Source organism: Lissotriton helveticus, chromosome 11 (assembly GCF_964261635.1).
Source record: "Lissotriton helveticus chromosome 11, aLisHel1.1, whole genome shotgun sequence".
NCBI classification, from domain to species: domain Eukaryota; kingdom Metazoa; phylum Chordata; class Amphibia; order Caudata; family Salamandridae; genus Lissotriton; species Lissotriton helveticus.
Window position 1 is genome coordinate 237795308 of NC_136072.1, and position 20775 is coordinate 237816082.

General features: G+C 44.8%; 1 protein-coding gene across 2 annotated transcripts in view; it reads right to left on the reverse strand.

The window, feature by feature from the left end:
- COMMD2 (COMM domain containing 2) overlaps positions 1–12178 on the reverse strand; it is a 43064-nt gene extending 30886 nt beyond the window's left edge. Inside the window, exons 1-2 of one of the 2 annotated variants that reach the window (XM_078668033.1) lie at positions 11990–12178; positions 3246–3323 (exon numbers count right to left, since the gene is read on the reverse strand). In XM_078668033.1, coding sequence (XP_078524159.1) covers positions 3246–3323; positions 11990–12056 — 145 coding nt within the window. In that variant the 5' untranslated portion in view covers positions 12057–12178. The remainder of the gene's footprint in view (positions 1–3245; positions 3324–11989) is intronic. The other variant, XM_078668034.1, reaches the window with a different exon arrangement.
- Between the last annotated feature and the right edge of the window lie 8597 nt (positions 12179–20775).

Sequence of the window (20775 nt, forward strand, 5' to 3'; positions counted from 1 at the left end):
TTAACAGAATACTTTGTATCTATGAACAGTATTATCGACGGTATTTTTACTAAGATCCCGTCAGCCAATAGTGGTCTTAAGCAGGGGTGGTTTGACAAGACCTGTATAGTTGCCCTCCGCGACTTAAAGAGGGCTCTTGGCACCAAACCACGTGTTAAGGTGGACATACAATACCTCAGGGCCAGTTACAAAACAGCTATCAATAAAAGGAAAAGGGTATTACAGACCGAAGCGTGGGATAAGTTGAGGGAGGCTGCTGAGACTAAGAATAGTAAACTCTATTGGGAAACAATTAATAGCCCGTTTCTCAATAAAGAGAATGTCCCAGAACTGACCTCATATGTGGCATGTAATGATTGGGTTAACCATTTTTCCAAAATATTTAATCCAGAAGGGTTGACCTCTGAGTTACCACCATCAGATATAAACCCATGGTTGCCCCTTCCAATGGCCATAACATTGGAAGAATGCCATGAAGCAATCTCTTTAAGTAAAGGAGGCAAGGCCCCTGGTCCCGATGGGGTCCCGTTGGATTTATATAAAGATGAAACAGTTTTATGGGCTCCCATTCTGATGAGAATTTTTAATTGTGCGGCTGAAAGTGATTTTCCATCCACGTGGGGTCAATCGACTATCATTCCTTTACATAAGAAAGGTGACAAATCAGAGGCCTCTAATTATCGTCCAATTTCACTATTGGACGCCTCTGTAAAGGTGATGAGTAGGATTTTGCTGAAGAGGCTAGAAGACTGGGCTACTGATTTTAACATCTTAACTAGAGTCCAATATGGCTTTCGCAAAGGCCTGGGTACACTGGACCAATGCGTAAATCTGGACCTTTTAATTAGTAAATATACTGTGGCTAAAAGTGGCAATCTCTTTTTATGTTTTGCTGATTTGAGCAGCGCTTTTGACTTGGTTAACCATAAAATTTTATGGGAGGTTCTGCTCGATGCAGGGGCACCAAGGGAAATAGTTTATTTTTTAGCTAGACTGTACGAAAAACTTTCATGCAAAGTCCGCTATGGGACCCTTGGTGAATGTACCCCGTTTTTTAAAGTGTCTCGGGGTATACGCCAGGGTTGTGTTTTAGCTCCGCTTCTATTTTCCCTATTTATTAATGGTGTCGACCGAACCCTGATTGACATCCCAGCAGATGCCCCCCTGATTGGTGGTAAACCTGTTCCGCTGTTACTTTATGCGGATGACGCTGTTCTTCTATCTCGAACACAGATGGGCCTACAACGTCTAATTGATAATTTCATGCAGTTCATCCAAGCTAGGCGGCTTTGAGTAAATAAAGCAAAGACGTATGTAATGTCATGTGGTCAGGCAACCAAGCAGGTAAAACATACCTTTTTCCTAGATAAGACAAAGTTGACCTATGTTAAATCCTTTTGCTATCTGGGAATAACATATAGTAATAGTGGGTCCTGGAACGAGGAATTTGATGCTGTAAAATTAAGGATGCTACGGTCTACTAGTAGTATATTTCGCTTTGCCTCCAAACTTGGCTCACGAAGTATCTTTGATATGATGAACATTTACAATGTATGTTGTGTTTCCTCTGCTCTGTATGGGGCAGGGGTGTGGGGACACTGTGAGGGTATTTCCCTGCAGAAGGAGGAAAACAAGTTTTTAAGGAGATTGTTATTTGTTCCCCCCTCTGCTTCCATCCAATTGATCCATAAAGAAGTTGGGATCGAGTATATCTCTGACTTAGCAGCAGTTCGGCCACTCTTACTGTGGCGTTCTATTTGGGCTAAGCCAGAGACTCGATTCACCCAGGATATTATCCTTGACTGTATAGGTTTGGATCACTCCTCACGTATATCCTGGTTAAGATACATCCATCGCTGGTATCTTCTTCTTTTTAACATTGATGTGCTCCGTGAGCCCGAAAGGGTTGTCTCCATTTCAAAAAAAGAAGTTAAGACAACATTTTTAAATTTTCGTAAAGCTGAGCGAGATAAAGCCGTTGGCAACCTTGTTACCGTGAAATTCTACAAAGATCTAAATTTAGCTCCTGGACTCCAATCTTATCTTGTATATGTGACACGCCCCTCTCACCAGTATGTTTTAACACGGGTTAGATTGGGCATTGCTCATCACTTGGTTGCTTTTCCAAACACAAAAACCAGTTCAAACATGCCCTGTCCGTGTGATAGTACCTCTCGGCAGAGTAGTTGCCATTTTTTACTTTTTTGTAAATTTTTTCAGTCCCTTAGGATAAAGTACCTTAAACCAATTTTTATCAAATATAATATTCATACCACACAAATAGCATTGATATTTTTATCTTCACTAGAGAACGAGGAGATCTGTTTCTTCTTGGCCACTTTTATCTTAAAATGTACAGCTGCCAGGAAAAGTATTGTACTATAATAATGTTTACCTACCTGTCTGTACTTATGTTATACAGCTGCCAGGAACTGTTTATGATATTACCATTTACACTCCTGTCTGTATATATATGTTCTTAAATTTGTAAACTTTATATCAATTTCTGTAATTAAGGTATCATTATATATGTAGAGGTCCACAGTATTGAATGATTATCTAATAATTTTAATGTACAGTTCCCAGGAAATGCCTAGTGAGTAACCCCTTTTGATCCCCAGATTGTCCATATAAGAATGCTTCGTATCTTATAATAATAGGCTGACCTAAAGAGGCATGATTATTTATCACTTTCTGCACTTTAGCCTTTTCCCCTTTTAGGAGAGATTATATGGTGATTTTAATATTTCAATTATGTATTTTGCTTGTATGATTTGTATGTGCAAATCGAATAAAAGCTTTTTGAATTGAATTGAATTGACATCTTTTGTGTGTGGTTTTTTTTTTTTAAGCGCTTGCGTTGTACATATTCACCCAACTACCAAGTGCGGCACAGATAAATTAGCATTTGCTGAAGATATTCGTAGAACAGATTAGGTTTCATGGATAAACCTTGAAATGGTAGGAAATGGTAATAAGAGGAGAAAAACAATTAAGATCATCTTAATTTAAGAACTAATCTAATAAACAATGAATAAACAAAGCAAATTACGCTTTGACAAAATAAAGAAATCAGTTTTCAAACATGCATACTAAAGGCACCCATTTTTTGTCTGGGATCAATAGAGGATGATAATGAACTATAAAATTGTACTGTTTTGACATGATCTGATACAATGAATGAAAAATATATTCCGGTGCTACATCAACTAGACAATCAAACAAAGAAATAACTTTCAGCTTACTTGATGCTCCCTCATAAATTTTGGGATTAGAGCCTCTCCTTAGAAATTCCACTGCAATTCGACCAAATTCAGCAACAACTAAAATAAGAAACCAAAACACATATTAATAAACCCTCTCTACTTGATGTGTAGCTTGCATTTCTTGCATGTTTCAAAGTCACATTTATTAAAAATTTGTGACAATAAATTATGAGGCTAGGAGGGCTAGCCCTGAAATTAATCTGTACTTTGTACGAAACTCTCACATTGAAGAATTGAATGGCCAGACCAGGCCCAGCCCATCAGATGAGTCCTAGTGTTGTACCCTGCTGGAGGGATAGGCTCTAAAAATTCGAAAAATGACAGGCGTTGCTAATCCTGATAGCAAGAGTAAGCCTTCCCTGTCTAGATCTCCGTGGAGGGGGACTCAAAGAACTGAGCCGGTCTTGAAGTCATTTGAGTCTGCAGCCAGATAGTCATTATAAACCTGAGATAATTACATCACCAGAGGGTGAAGGACAGTCACAGGTTTTGGGTCCGCATTATACTGTGCACTCTAGGGCTTGTTGGGTCTCTATCATCCCATATTTATTCATAGGACTGGCAAAACAAACGGCATTTCTGCTTAGCTGTCAGGGAAGAGAATTGTTGGCTGCAGTCAGTCAACATCTGAAAACGACTTCAGAACCGTAACGTATTAAGATCACAGTGAAACTTAAACGTGTTGTATATCTTTTTACTCCAGCAGGTCCTCCCCTTCCCCCTGGTTACCTGATGATGTTTTAGAGCAAAACACAAGAGGTATTGAATGTGTTGATGTGTGAATATACGACCACCATTTTACTTGCTGAATTCCCTTGTTCGAATCATATTGACACCCCAGTCATTCTTTCACCAACGAAGCAATACTTTGTTTAAATATGATTATCGCGTGCTCGAATACTTGCCTAAGCGCGTTCTCCATCTTTCATATTAGGCGTTCTCGAACTTTCACATTATGCATTAAATTGGCCACAAAACCGCGCACACGCGGTTTACACATAAACAAGCCAACTACAGTGCGTAACTAATGGAGAACTTGATCTCAGAATATGAAGACCGGTCTCACTAGCAACAAGTTATGCGTACTGAGTCCTTTTATAACCTTACTATTGATCTATGAGAGCGAACCTTTGCCATAATAGAGGAGCAGATTTTGCCAACAAAGATTTGCCATTTATAAGCTTGTTTATTTGTTTGTCTTTCTTCCGTTTGATTTAGCAAGCATCTAGAGATTTAGCACATTGTGCGACTCTCTATTTATGTTGTTTGTGTATTCCTTTTTTGTTCACAGGTACTACTAGACCTCCACACCGGCCAGGCACAATACCTTGACCAACCTTGTTAAAAAAAACAGGTACACAATCCTTAGGTCCTGAAGAAAGCCCAATAGACCCCTGCTGGGCTACCATAGGGCTGAAACATGTCGAGCTTTTTATTGGACATGCAATAGTGCGGAAGATCCCTAATTACTCTTCCTACGCACGCCATTATTTTAATAAGCCCCAAACTAAAACTCAATAAAATTCACTTTCTATGGTTGTTAAGGCTTTTTAAATAATTTTCTTTAATGTCATTTATCACAATTTTCTCTCATCACTACTGTATTAACCAGTGGTTCACCTCCTAGTGGAGGAAGCACAACAACTAACCCTATGATGATGCTATCACGTAATAAGTGAGGCGGAGAAACAAGATATACCGCCAACCGATCCTAAGTACGTGAATGAGGGGTTTTTATCGGCATAGGAACGCAAATTACAAATAACCCTGGTTACTCAGGACAAGTGATCCCTTCTCCCCCCACTATTGATTTTTTGTTTGTCATTCTTGTCAGGTGTGTATAGACCTCTTCTTTAATCGCTACAGTTACACTGCAGTAGGGTCTTAACCTGTAGTCCGGGGACCCCTGGGGATCCTCGAAGGCTGTGGTCCTGGGACCCCTGGGGATCCTCGAAGCTACTCAGGAGTTCCTCGCCTGCTTAGAAAATTAAACACAAACTAGACATCTTTGATCTACTCACAGATAAAAAGCTTGTCTCTTATTCATCACGGAGACCTGGCTGGACTCCGACTCCGAGACAGAAATTATTGAGGCCCTTCCCCGGGGGTACATGATTGTTAGGCTGGACAGGATATCTGGCAGAGGTGGTGGGATAGCATTGTTTTTAAAAACCCTTCAAGCTGCCAAATGGAACCTATGACTATAGCTGATAGTGAAGTAGGTGCATTTACTATTGGGGTCAGTCCACACCTAACAGTGAAAGGACTTCTGGTCTATAGACCTCCTGGCCCACATGCACGTTTCATCCCCAGCCTGCTGGAAGGCATTATGGAGTCCGCTCTACTGAAAGATAAATTCTTACTATTAGGGGACCTTAATATTCACTTGGAGAATCCCCTTGATAGGGGGGCTGTAGATTTACGTCAGGAACTACAGACATTGCAATTTAGCCTGAATTCCATGGCCCCTACCCATCAGAATGGCCATTTATTGGATCCAGTATTTGCCAATTGGGGGGAAGTTGAAGTGAGTACTCCTATCCCTATCCCCTGGTCCGACCACTTATTTGTACCCTTTGTGGTAAAGATTCTAGAACTTAGAGCCCCTGAACAACCTGTACTCAACCACCCGTGTCGCAGGTGGGCTGGCTTCTCACAGCTGAAGTTTAACGAAGCTTTGACCAAAGGGGGGCAGCCAGGGGTACTGATGTTGAATCTGTTTGCTGTAACTTAGAAAGACGTATAAGAGAAGCCCTTGACAGCGTAGCTCCACTACGTCTGAATAAAACAGTGAATAGACCACAGAAATTTGCACCTTGGTATAACGACGATTTGCGCCTAGCTAGGTCAGAGTGTAAACGGCTAGAGAGGCAGTGGAGGATAGCCTTTCTTAGTCAGGCAAAGTTGGAATCCCATACAAAGCGGAGGAACTATCATGGCCTTAATAGACGGGCCAAAGCCACCTACTATGCTGAGAGAATTGGGGCAGTGGGAAATTCCACAAAGGAATTATTTAAGATCTATAAGGAGATTTCCTCTCTTACAGCGTCTGCCATTCCTACAGAAAGTTCCGAGGAATCCTGTGATCGCATTGCGGGTTTCTTCTCAGAAAAAGTCGGGAAAATGTACTCTTCCTTCCCAGGAGCAAAAAAAGTGAGTGCAGAGTTTGTGGAACCTATTGGAGGTGCTGGGGGAAATCAAAGACTGGATAGTTTTATCACCCCTCCCCCTGAGTCGCTCTGCAGAATCTGCAGTTCTATAAAATCTGGCTCACCCAGGGATCCTGCCTCACCAAAACTACTTGGGGAGAGTATTGCCACTCTTGAGCCGTATATCAGGCATCTTTTGGATGTATCATTTAGAATGCACACGGTGCCTGATAGCTGGAAGCAGGCTGTGCTATTGCCACTTCAGAAAAAGCCTAACCTCAGCATCGAGAAATTTGATAACCTCCGACCCATCTCATTGCTACCTTACTTGGCGAAAGTGGCCGAGAAGGTTGTAAATCTACAACTTATGGCCCATGTGGAAGAAGCTAATCTTCTCCATCCAGCACAGTTTGGATACCGGCCACTCCACTCTACGGAGTCAGCTCTACTTATGGCCACTGAGGCCATTAGGCAGGGAGCTGACGAGGGGCAGACAATGGCCCTCATCCTTTTGGACCTGAGCGCCGCCTTTGATACTGTAGCACATTACAACTTGCTGTAGTGCCTGAATAAGGGCGGTGTCTTGGGTGCGGCGTTAAAACGGATGCAATCATTTTTAACTGATCGCAGTTTCCAGGTAAGACAGGGTGTTCACTACTCTAGAGCTGTGAAACTGGATAAGGGTGTGCGGCAGGGCTCTGCCCTGAGCCCCATCTTATTTAACTTATATGCTTCCCCAGTGGCGAGTATTGTGGAGAGCTTTGGAATCCAGATCGTGTCATATGCCGATGACACGCAGCTGGTGATCTCGCTATCACGGGTGCCGGATCAGGCTGCCTCCAACTTCAGAGCATGCATGCAGGAACTTGCTTCCTGGATGGCCAACAAATGCCTGAAGTTGAATGGTAGCAAGACAGAGGTGCTCGTGGTGGGGGGGGGCCTGTCTGTTCGGTCATCGGCATGGTGGCCACCCTGCTTAGGCCCAGCCCCGACGACGTGCGCCCAGGCTAAGAACCTGGGTGTATGGGTAGATTCTGACCTTACATTTGAACATCAAATCAGACGGGTGGTGGGGACGTGTTTCGGCGTCCTCAAAGGTTTGCGTAAAACCATGGACCTCCTTCCTATAGAAGTTAGGAGGACGCTGGTGCATGCTCTTGTTACCTCACGCTTAGATTACGGCAATATATTGTATCTAGGTGAGATGGTCAAGAGTCTTGACCGGCTTCAGGTGCTGCAGAATGCGGCAGCTCGGCTGGTCCTTAGGCTTCCAAGAAGGGCCGCTTCCAAAAGGGCCTTAGACGCTCTTCACTGGCTTCCTGTCAGGAAGAGAATTGTGTTCAAGGGGCTCTAGGATCTTCCACTTACTACAGTGCGGGGACACGCCGGTGGGCGTAATCAGGTGCTTTATAAGCTCCCTTAATAATAATAATAATAATAAATATGAACATTTAATAAAACTGTGTATAAAGAAGCAAAATGTACAGTCAGTGCTTTCAATGGGAAAAAATAAGTGCAGGTACTCAATTAAAATAAGCTAGAGGTGTAGTGCGGGGGCGGGGCTAAGGGCAAGACTTGATGATACTTAACGACTTCTATATTAGTTGCAGCACATACCAAAACACATGAGAAATGTGTTTATATAAACAAAGCATGTTAACTCATTACACAAAATGAAAGAGAAATGCTATAATGTTAACATTTCCTTTTAAAAAAAATATTTGCACCTTCTTAATGCCATACTGTTAATTGCTGTTGTTTGGCACAATACTATATATTTTCAGCACGTGAGTAGGAAGAAACTGAAAATACCCCCACTTCGACCAAAGCTCTTATGACACAAACCAAATTAAGCAAATCATCATGACCCTCTCTAGAAGATATCTCATGTCTCTTCCATAGATCAATCCATTAATCCTTTCATCCTACCATTTACCTGCTGATGGCCACCATTTAACCTTTACATTCTGTCGTCTATTCAGTCTTTCATCCATCATTCAGTTTTTCAACATTGTCTGTCCACCCTTCATATCCAAACCTATCCATCCATCCATCTCTAACCCTATCCATTCATCCATCTCTTTATCCATCCTTTCGCTCATTCATCAGTTCATTCGCTCATCTATCATCAACGCTTTCACTCCTTTACTCCATCCACCCTTTCATTCCATCCACCCTTTCATCCATCCTCCTTCCCTTTCATTCATCCATCCAATCTTTCACTTATCCACCCATCATCCGCCATTGTATCCAATCATCCACCCTCTTTCACCCAGCCACCTATGCTTTCACTCATCCATCCATCTATTCATCCATACATCCCCCCTTGCTCACTCATCCATTCACTCACTCATCCACCAACTCTCCCTACTATGTTATTTATGAATCCTTGTCGACAAACAGATATGTACGCACAAAGTGCCACCCATTTTCTTTAAAGTTAGAGTGTTTTGATTCTCTCTCTCTTTCTCTCACTTTTTTCTTACAATAAACTGGCATACGGATGCAGGCAAACACACAAACATAAGCAGGTACACAAATGACTCGGGTAGATAAAAGCCATGTTATACTCTTCATCTACCATGGCTTTTTTAATTGCCATCAGGGCAGGACTGGCCGTAGCCTGATGGCCACTGCCAGGGGACTGCCATGATTCCTGTGTTTGTACAAGCGAACAGGATAGTGAGACTGTGATTGACAGCACAGGGCCTGAACAGACACTGCTCTGTCAAACACAGCGTGATGGTGAGCACCCGGACATTATTCAAATGAGCCCTGCTGAATAGTTTAGCTGGGGCTCAGATCGGGGATACAGAATCGGGGATACAGAATCGGTGCATTGGCTGCCAGAGACACGTTCCACCCCTGCTGACCAGCACTCACAGCCAATGAGCCTACCTTTTCATGAGTACCAGAACCCTCCTCAGCAGAAGAGAAGTGCTGGTACTCAGAGTAATAAAGCTAAGAAGTGCCGGTACTCAGTACCGGTGAGTACCGGCCCATTTAAAGCACTGTGTACAATTGAAATTTTTAAAACATTCTGTTAATATGAAGGAACTTGAAATCTAAGGCTAAACATTAGGTTAGTCTCCTCAGATTGATTCGTGGGAACAGTGCATCAGACATAATGTAGAATGGTATGATAAACAAACACAATTGAATTGAGGAAAGCTTCAACCTTCCTAGAATGTTTTTTAAAGTTTTATCGTTTTATATTTGCGTGCTAACTAAATTAAATATTTCATCATGTGTATAGATAAAACAAAGCACAGAATGGCACACAAAAGAATCACATAAAATATGCCAATAATGATGAATCTTCACAATCTTCGATGTGGAGACTTCTTCTTTCTTTTTTCAAAAGGATGAGGGATAGCCACAGCCAAAGCATTTCACCCCAATGGGCTGCCTCCGTGCTAAATCCAAAACAGATCGCACGATAGATCACGGACTGCTATCCGTTCTTCTATTCAGTACTTTTTCTTCAAGGAAAAGTACCCAAGTCTTAGGCAAATTGATAATCTCATTGACGAGGAATTTGGGAAAGCACCTACAGAAGGACTTGATTACTCGTCAGTCTGGCGTTTTGCTTTACTCGGTAACGACAGCCTGAGCTCAGTGTTTACGTTTGTGCTTGCCCGAGTTCTTCAAACATAGTTTTGTCTCGTCAAATGGGATTATCAATTTGCCTAAGAGTTGGCTACTTATCCTTGGAGAAAAAGTACTTAATAGAAGATAAAAGAACAGATACCAGTCTGTGATCTATTGTGCGATCTGTTTTGGATTTAGCCCTGAGGAAGCCCGTTGGGGTGAAACGCGTTGGCTGTGGCTGTGTGTATCCCTCATCCTTTTGAAAAAATAAAGAAGTCTCCACATCGAAGATTGTGAAGATTCATCATTATTGACATATTATATGCGATTTTTTGAGTGCCTCTGTGCTTTGTTTTTTATATGTAAACGTATTAGGTATTGTGGCAGCGGACCTCAGAGGTGGGGACGCACTCTACTAAAAATCTGTCTAAAATACATCTAGCGATTAGAGGGTTAGTGCGGCTTTAATTATCCCTTGCTGTCATTTTTTCTAGTTGACAAATGTTATCAGTTGTGCATTTGTTTAAAGAATGCTTCTTTCTGTATTGTTTGTGAATTGTTTTGCAGTTACAATCATTGAAAATGCCTATGTTGGGGTCCCAGGCTTCCAGTAATGACTAAGTGGGGGTCCACAGAGGTCAAAAGTTCAAGAACCACTGGCATAGAGCGCTTGCCGAGCAGAATCTAGTTGAGTTGAACCTCCAAAACCCATGAAATGATTCAAAGCATCCATTATATGTGTGTTTGTAATACATATTATCATCGCAAGGGTACTTACTGCCGACCATTCCAAACAAAATACTCAGCCCAACCAGCAGGATCCAATCTCGCCTAACGGTATAGGGCTCCTATCGACCGATTTCTGAAAGAGTTGAACCCACCCAAACGTATTAAATGGTCTGGGACCTCAGCTGCTTTTGGCCTTCCTTACTGTACCGTTTTGTTCTAATTCACAGAACAAGCAAAATAATATTTTCTTCTTTCCAACTGAACCATCCCTTTTTACGGTCCTTTCTGACTCCGTGAAGAAACTTAAGAGTGCACATTTTGCTTGGGATACCTATGACAGCTACAACCAGGTTTGCATATTTCGTTCACGAGGTATTTTACTTTATTTATTTTAAAAGTTTTCTGTGGAGCAAACATAACCACAGGGGGTATCAGAGCGCTTCACAATTTATACATCAAGCGGAATACAGATACAAGCATTCAAAGCAGAAGCAACCGAGCAGAGGATAAAGTCATGTGGAGCAAAGGGAGTCTCGAGACCATATCAGCTGGGCCACAAAACCACCACTGTGACCTCCATAACAGATTGAATAGCAGACAGAGGGCTTTACAATTTATACACCAAGCGTAATATAGATACATGCAATCAAAACAGAACCAACAAAGGAGATGAGAGAGTCATGTAGAGCCAAGGGAATCTCGTGACCATATCAGCTGGGCAATAGAACTATGACTGTGACCTCAGTAACCACTTGAGGCTCCTAGAAGTACTCGGAGTTCTGGCCGTTATCATTGGGCATAAACATGCTTATGCCAGGAGAGTGAGCGACAGTATGTTAGCACTCTGTCACTCCCTCTCATGGCATAAGCATGCTTATGCACAATGATCACGGCCATGACTCCAAGTACTTCTAGGAGCCTCATGCCTTACCTGTCAAGTGTCTACGAATAATGCCCGACTGCTTAGGCCAGTCCACTTTTTATTAGAACGCTGGACTTGTAGACCTCGATTAACACTATGACAATAAGACTAAAGTAACGGGATTCTAAGGCAAAAACGGGACTAAGCCATTTAGTCACGCATGGCCCAGGAACACGTCATTAAACATATAGCATTGAAAGCTTCCATTCAATCACACGCTTCCTAACCACGCCCTCCAGGTTAACAATGAGTTCTATCACTTCAGTTACTGTAGGTTGTGCCCTCTGCTACGAAATCCAGCCCCCTCAGAGACTCAGGCCAGCCCCTCTCACCCGCAGCCTCCACCTGGCACAGGAAGCTCAGGTGCTGCTTCTGCTCCTCAGTCAGCACCAGCAACATCTCTTCGCGGACTGGAGAATTTGTTAGTGAGAGCTCGGAGCAGAGCAAAGCCAAAATGCAATACTTTCAATGCAGGAGGAAGAGTCCCTTCTCGTGACAGGAGGCGTCACGTGACAGACGGAGTGGCGGAAGACAGCACATGCGCAGTTAGTGTACTCTCGGCAGCAACACCGCCCCATGACAACTGTGCTGCCCAGCAACGACGTTCACTTCCGTTCATTACGTGAACTCACGAACCGTGCAGTATAGTGAATGCGCCATGCAAATTTGTAGTCGGAAGCATAAAGGTGTAGAATGGGTACATAAATTGCAGGCAGGGTGCAGAATCATTTAAATCACACACCGTGCAACATTTTTGTATTTGCTGGTTTACATAGCGCGAAGGTCACCGAAGATATTGGAACCAGTGCTTTAACTGGGGAAAATATAGTGCAGGTACTCATTTAAATGTAGCGAGTGGGCGGGGCTAAAGGCAAGACATGCGAAGTTTATTGGCTTATATACTAGTTGCAGCGCACACGAGAAATGTCTTTATATAAACAAATCTTGTTAATTCGTTATACAAAATGAAAGCCAAAAAGTGATATTTTAACCTTTCCTTATTTTATAATATTTCTCTCACAAAAACACGCACACACAAGCAGGCAAACAGACACACATAAGCAGACACTCACACTAAAGAATCAGGTGGGATCAAAGCCCTTTTAACCTCCCATGGCTTTTCTCATTGTGCTGTCACTGGGCTGCCTCGATTCCTTGCAACACAGCATGACTGCGAACATTGGGATATCATGCACAGCCCTGCCAAGCATCACGCATCAGGCGTGATACTAACGCATTTCAGTGTGGTGCTCCGCATCACCGCACTGAAATGCATTGTCACGCATAATTAATGCATGTCTCAGCTGTCACTGAAGAGCTGCAAAGTGTGTGTGACAGCTCTGGCAGTGTGCTGCCGATGCGCGCTAAACCGGTGGGGGCTTGAGGCACTCCCAGGTGAGAAAAGGCCTGGCAGATAGCCCATTGCGTTTAGCTACGATGTATTTTTTTCATCAATTTTCCAGGGCGCTTCGGGGCTCTGAGTCATTCAGACCACCTGCTGACGTCACAGCTAGGGTCCGGTCAGGATTGTCTGTATGACACAAAAAACCGTGGCCGTGGCGCTACGGAAGACGTCACTTCCTGTGCCAGAGAGCATGGAGTTTGCGGCGGCCGGCAATGCTTGGTTTGCAGCGCTGCTGCTCGTACCAGCGTGCCCACACTGTTTGCAGTGGTGAGCCCAATAATGGCCACCAGCCGGTGAATTCATTGGTGCCATTTAAAAGGGAGAGTGCTGTACAGATAGTGGACGGGGCGGATCATCAGTGATCGAGTCATGTCTGACCGTCACTGGGTTGCAACAGCCGCGGCGCTAGTAGCTTAGGACTCACTGCAGCCTGGATCGATAGGATTGCCCTGGAGTGGTTCGCTCATGACCTGAGCCAGATGAGATGCCTTGAAGAGAGTCTGCACCGATGTGCCAGCCATGCAGCGATGTCTAGCTGAGTCAGATCATTCAAAACTGAAGAACGGCAAGTGTTGTTGTTTACCAGCTACTTGTTGCCACCCACCCCAGTGTGTGACAGACAGTCCGTGTAATAATAATACAAATTAATGGTAGTGCGCGATCAGGTGAGGCTGCTGCCACTCCTGTAGTCTCAGACCGTGTGCGTGCTCACTTAGACAATCATCCGTGACTAACAGTCCATGATGATGTTTGTAATATTCCAGCGTGTCCTGAAAAAAATTGAATATTCTAGAGATTAAGCAGATGCCATTGTTTGAAGTCGGGGAGTGTTGACAGGACGCAATGAGGGACAGAGGAAAGGGGTCGCCGGGTGGAGCTGGGGTGGTAGAAATGTACCCCTCGCCAAAAATGGAAAAAAATGAAATTACAGACTCAGAATGTCTGCGCAAAACACCTCAGAGGTTAGATAAACCTGCAAGCTATGGCTTTAGACAGCAGAGCTACCCCTATAAAACCGCCATTCCAGGGTTTAGCAACTGATTTAGGGTTTTAATTCACCATAAAGAAAACCCCTCAGCGTAAACAACTGTAATAGGAATTAGTTTACAGAAAGCATTTTGAGGATTCGCACTCCTCACAAGCACACACCAGAGTCATCCTTTAAGTGGCCTTAGTAGCAGCACTATCTGCCAAGTTTACATAGATCGTACGAGTTCTTGGTTTAGGGGTTATAACTGTCCCACAAAAGTTTGCACATGATGTGACAGCACAGAAGTGAGCAACGCTTTCTATCCAGCTTTCTACATATAACTTAAAAAGTCAGATCTCTGACAGCTGAGCTATCGCTCAGGTTCTATAGCTGTAATTTATTTATTTATTTATTTATTTCATATACTTGTAGAGCGCAAGCCTGTCACCCAGAGGGCATCCTGGCGCTTTGATCAGAGAGCCAAGCACTAGACTGAAGCAGTCGCGCAACCCTTACTTAGGGAATAGGTGCGTCTTTAAGGCCTTTCTGAACGGAAGATAGTCCTTGTAGCTCCTAAGAGAGAGTGGGAGGGAGTTCCATAATTTAGCTGCAGCCACGCTAAAAGAGCGACCGCCCATCCTCACTCTTTGAAACCTTGGCACCACCAGAAGGTGAGCCGATGAAGACCGCAAAAGCCATGGGGCCGAGTACCATGCAAACATATTTTGCAGCGGGATAGGGCCCAAAAGGTGTACAGCTCTAAACACCAAGCAAGCCGCTTTGAACTGAACCCGTAGATCTACCGGGAGCCAGTGCAGCTCTCGTAACGCAAGAGTGGAGGAGCTAGACCTGGGTCGGGAAAGGGCCAATTTAGCGGCCATGTTCTGAACTCGCTGAAGCTTCCCAATCAGATTTTTTGGGGCCCCCAAAAGAAGTCCGTTGCAATAGTCGAGCCGACTTAATATAGTCCCACGGACTACTTCCGGCCTGGCCTGAACAAACTGTAAATGTGACATGCACGACCATAGACAGCAGAGCTGCCTGTCATCCTACAGAGAATTTAAAAAGTCAGGCCTAAAGGTCTTCATTGACTCTTACTGAATATCAGGTGTGATTCGTTTTTTTAACCCAGGTACTGCACTGCATTTATTTAAAAATATTTTTGTTTTGTACCATACATTTTCTTAATCCACTGCTCGCCATAAAGTATCACTGAAGGTGTCACACATGAGATTTAAATGTCAGTCATAGGTGCCTTTGAAACATAAACATAACTCATGCACATACTGAAAACTTGGCAGCTATGTTTGGTCCGCTCTGGTGACGGTCCGGTAACTCTGGTAAGTGGTGACAGAGATAGTGTCACTCATAGTCGTTGAGATGTCACTCATAATTACACTGAAATTATAAAAAATGTCACTCATAGCAATCTGAAACCTTGGCAGCTATGCATGCAAATGAGCCAACGCTGAATAGTTCAGCAGGGGCTCCGCTCAGGGCTATAAAAGTGATTTGGCTGAACAAAGAGACAGGCTACTACCACTAGAGGCCAATGCGCCTACCCTCCATAAGTACCAGTACTCTCCACGGCCATAGAGAAGTGCCGGTACTCTGGGTGATAAAAATAGGACGTGCCGATACTCAGTACCGGTGAGTACCGGCCCATTTAAAGCCCTGATTGGAACGCTTTACATGAGCACCAGTTACGTTACACAAGAACACATTCATTTTTGCTACGGCGTACGCACGGGGAGATTACGTGTAAAATTATAATTTGCAACATAGTAATTATCCTACTCTTAACAATGAATCTGAAAGGATGCAGACAGCTGCCAAATACATTAACAGATTTCTTCATGCGTGTTCTGTTTTTGGCTGAGAAGGGGCATAAAGTCAGATTTCACTGCTTCTCCCAAAATATTTACTGGCCTGTGAAAAGTGCTGGTTGCTAAGCCCAATGATTAAGAAATGATACACATGGACACCCTCATTTAGGTACTGGTAACTGGCCCACGGCACGTGCGCCCAGCCCCTTTTATTTGCAGGGTCACCTAACTGTAGGGTGACCAGATTTTTAAAGCCAAAAACCGGGACATTTCACGAAAATAGAAGAGGGACTAAGGTTTTACTTCAAGCGAGCAGACAGAATGACAGCGCTTCTCAGCAGAAAATTACAGAACAGGAAGTTAGAACATACACAAAATGCTATTTTTAAAACTAGTAGCTTGCCTGTTAATTAAATTGCTTTCTTGAAACAACTGCTAACTATCCCTGCTTTGTAAAGTATAAAAAGCACCTCCCACAGTTTTCAGTCGTCCCTCACTAAAAACCGGGACAGAAGCTACATTACCTGAAATCTGCCGGGACAAAAGGTGAAAAACAGGGACCGTCTGGGCAAATCCAGACCGCCTGGTCACCCTACCTAACTGGTGACGCCTGTGATGGGTGGGCGTTCAGAATGGGTACAACAAGAAGCTGAACACTAGAAAGTGTACAGAAGGACACTACATCCCTCCCAAACTTTAATGGAAAAGAAACAAACAAAAGTCCAACTTATAAAAAAAATAACAACAAAACACAGCACCAATGAGTCTCTTCAGGCCATCTGCCGGGCAGTGCTGCAGCTCTGGAGTCCACAGTCAGGATGCGTTAGTCCACCTCGGCGATGTAGTTCAGACCGGCCTGGTCTCCCGATGTTGGAGTCCATTTACATAGTTCCACAAGCGGTGTATCTGGAGCGGTGGTGGAGTCCACTTAGGAGATCTTCTTGCAGGCACTCAGGTTCCCGTAGTGGCAAACCTGCAAATACGGAGGATGACCTTGGTGGATGAGGGCCTTCCTTGTAGGCGATGATGCTTCCTAGTTCCCGCTGGCAGAGCAGCTTCAGACTTATTTCTGCTGCCTGGACTCCCCTCTCACAGGAGGAGGGCCTTCCTGCCGGGCTGCCATGGGACCATGTGGACGGTGCGGGCTTCTCCTAGGCTTCGCGAAGGCGTCGCTGAGGAACTGCCAACAAGACCACAGCCAAATAATTCATGCAGCTGCAAAGGGTGGTGTCTTAGTCTGTGTGCTCTCGCCGTCAGGACTCTGGTTCTATGCCTTCCTCAGGTGGTCTTTGGGTGACCAGTCTCCATCTGCGACCTCCAGGCCCCGGTGCCATTCATAGAGCTGCTGTTGACGCATCTCTCCAATTCAGATTCCCTTCTCACAGGAACTCCATTGAGGCCATTGCCGCTGGATTGCCACGTGACCCCGTGGGCTGTGTGGGCCTTTCGTAGGCAGCGCTGAAGGGTCACTGCAGAACTCCCAACAGGGCCACGGCCAAGCCTTGTGTAACCCCAAGGGTGGATAGTCCAAAGGTCGGGTATGTTCTTCTTTGGCAGGCTTCAGGTTTACGGGGCCACACAGAACGTTCCTGAGTGGCTAGCCTCCCACGGCACCAGGAGTGCCTCGTTGAACTTCGGATGTCTCGAGTGTTTGGATCGACCCTTGTGGTGCGATACTCTTCAGATGTTCTTGGTGATGATGATGATGCACCTGGATGATGAATGCAATCATTTTTTTCAGTTGGGCAAACAGGCGGCGATCCCTTGCTTTTGGGGACTTCGTGGAGTGAGGACTCGAGCAAGTTTGTGGCCACTTACTGTTGTCTTCTGGCAGGTGCACTTGCTAGATGTTGTGGCATCGATGCCAACCATCCGGTGACAGGTGAGAAGACGGTCGCACGGTGAAGCGTGGGGCGTGGAAGCAGATCAAGCTTACTGACAGCTTACGGTTTGTCTTCCCGTGAAGCTGTCTCCAGTGATGTCCCTGCACCCCGTTGGCTGGCTTGTGCTGATAATCACCTTCTCCAGTGCTGGCACGAGTTCTCTGTCCTGTCGCTCTCCTGTTCCCTCTTGCACGGCTGTTGTGGTTGTTTGCCCTTTGGCGTCGTGCTTCTCTCCTTTCCTCCTTCGCGGAGTGGCGTCCTGCCAGACGCTTCTCCTTTGCTAAGTGGCGTCCAGCCACGCTCTTCTCCTCCTTCCGACCAGGTTCCTCACTCGGATGTAGCGCCCTGCCACATGTCCCATGGTTGCGCCACATTGACATCTCGTTGGTCGTGTCCAGTTCTTAGGACTGTCTTTACTTGCTGTGGACTGTGGCAGGCCTGTCCTGTCGCTAGGACATGCTTCTTCTCCTTGTGGACCTTTCACGGGCCCCACCCCCTCCATAGGGATTTTCGCAGTGCTCCTCTGCCAGGATGACAGGTTACCTCTTCGCTCAAGGGCGTTGTGCTTGCGCCTCGAGCCTGGGCCATTGTGGCGCTTGATTCTGCTGTTGTTCTGGCGTGCTTGGCAATGTCGGTCACTTTGTGTGACGTGCTCCTTGCTTAGGATGCGATGTGGCTTCCAGCCACATGTTGCGTTTCTTTGGAGCACAAGTTGCGGTGGTAGCTTGCCACGTGGAGGGTGCGATTCTCCTCCTGTCTGTCTTGGGCCACTGGTGACTCCGTCTCGAGGTAGTGTGGGGGAGGACACTCTGTGCTGTCTTTGGCCCACTGGGGCTATGTTGGGGCAGTGAAGGTGTAGAAGCTCTCCCTGCTGCCTCCAGTATTGCTTCTTCTCTTCGGAGAGGTCTCTGTCTCCTGGGCTCCTGCCCATGCTGTCGAGCTCACTGGTGCGGCCTTCTGCGTACCTCTGACTGTGCGTCCTTCGTCCACTTCATGGGCACCATCTTCCGGCACTTGACGTGCCGGCTTTTCTTTCTTGTGGTGGTGGCCGTTTACTACTGAGGGTGGGCAACGTAATTTCCTAGCTGGTTCTGTTGTTAGATGGTCACTGGGGGTTTTGTGCGAGCTGTGCACAGTGGTCCTTGTGGCTTACTAGCTGCGTAGCGGGACTTGCTGTCTTTATGTGATATCCTGCTGCTCAGCCAGAATGAATGCTTGATGGAATGTTAGTGTTTGGAATGTGTGCGTGCGTGAATCAGTTGGATGAAGGGCTGAGCAGCAGGGAAGCTGCTCCTGGTGGGGCTCCTACTTAGACTCTGACTTTACCAGTCTATTTATCTAATTTACCACCTCAATAAATCTACGTGGTAAACTACCTGGCTTGCAGTGTCCATTCTTCAATACTACATTTTGGTACCAGGAGTGTTTGACTTCAGTCTGGGAAATCACCCACTTCAAGCATCAAGCCATCGTTCAACTATGTGAAGCTATAGAAACCTCCAGCCCATGATCAAGGTAAAGAATTCTCTACATATTTAAGCTGAACTTTTCAAAGCTTACTGGCACCTGAGCCCCACCAGTGACCTCCCACCGGTCGCCCTCTTCACCTGATGTGCCAGTCTCTGCTTGATTTTCACTTCTACTGCTTCTATTTACAGCCACTACGAGTCAGGAATCAAACCTGTTTTAGTAAATGCAGCTGCGTTTTTACAGCATTTCAGCAGCCCTTTCCATGACAAACATGATTTCTGACTAACTGGCAAACTGCTGAACAGTGATTATTCTTCGTGCTACTTATGAAATTTTTTCATTGTGGAGGAGTTGTGGTTTACAATTTATACAATTTACGTGTTAATGTTGTTTGGATTGGGACTTTAAACCTTAGCTATTTACATCTTGTGCATGAAACCTGCTCCTGCATTTAAACCAGCCTTGTGCATCTTTGTCGTATTTTGTTATTTACAACATCGCTGAGGCTGCATTTTTGGTGTGCTGTGATACTGTACACTTTGCCTTTTCAATTTGGTGCTGCGCCAAAAAAATTAAACAAACCGTCACCTTCTCGAAGCGTTTGTTGTTGACAGGCATGAGCTTCTTCTATGGCGCTGCACCCTCAAGCTTGCTAAGTGACGCCTGACTGCATCAACGTGCTGGGAGCCTCCCGGCCCTGCGTTGTGCTACGTGCCTTCATTTGGTGTTTAGCACTACCGGAGCACACTGAAGTTGAAGTGCTTAGAGTTATTCTGCTATGCTGTGAGCCTCTGCCAGCCACGCTTCTCATTTCTGTGGTGCACTATAGTTACACTGCCTCCATCCTTCTCGTCTGAGAAACTTAATTTTTCAGGGGGTATTATTATTACGTCTGGCACCTCCGGAGCATTTTTGACTTTGTACAATCTTCTGGCCAATTGTTTGGACCACAATTTGTTATTGTCAAAGTACTGGGAGTATAGCATTTACAGTTCTATTAACTAGGTAACAGCGCCACCTAGCGGTCAACCACCATCACGGCATCTTTGCAATGAAAACTGAAGTGCACTCGTTTTGCGGCACGATTTCTTATTATTGGCAAAAGTCACAAGTATTTAGTTTACACCACGCTGTGTTTTTGAAAAATAAGCTACAACAGTGCCATCTACTGGCTTTCCAGCACCACCGCATCTGAACATTCGATATAATTTAAACAGTTCTACAAGTTCTTCATTGGAACTGTCCTACTACTTGTGTGAAAATTCGCTAGGGGCAAAGAGTAATGTCGCCCTGCTTCACTAAGTGTACTTACTTCAACCTGCTGCGCTACAAGGCTTCAACCTGCTGTGCTACAAGGCTTCAACCTCCTGTGCTACAAGGATTATTAATTTTATTTAATTTTCTGATGTCTTGAGCAGTTTATATTTACATGCTACATGTTTTTCTTTCCTTTTAGGGAACCTTTCTTTGAGTGATTTGTATTTCTGCAAACGCCATGTGCTATTGTGCTTCTTTGATTTGCATTTTGTTTTATGCCGTGTGGTCTTTCTCCACACATTTGACA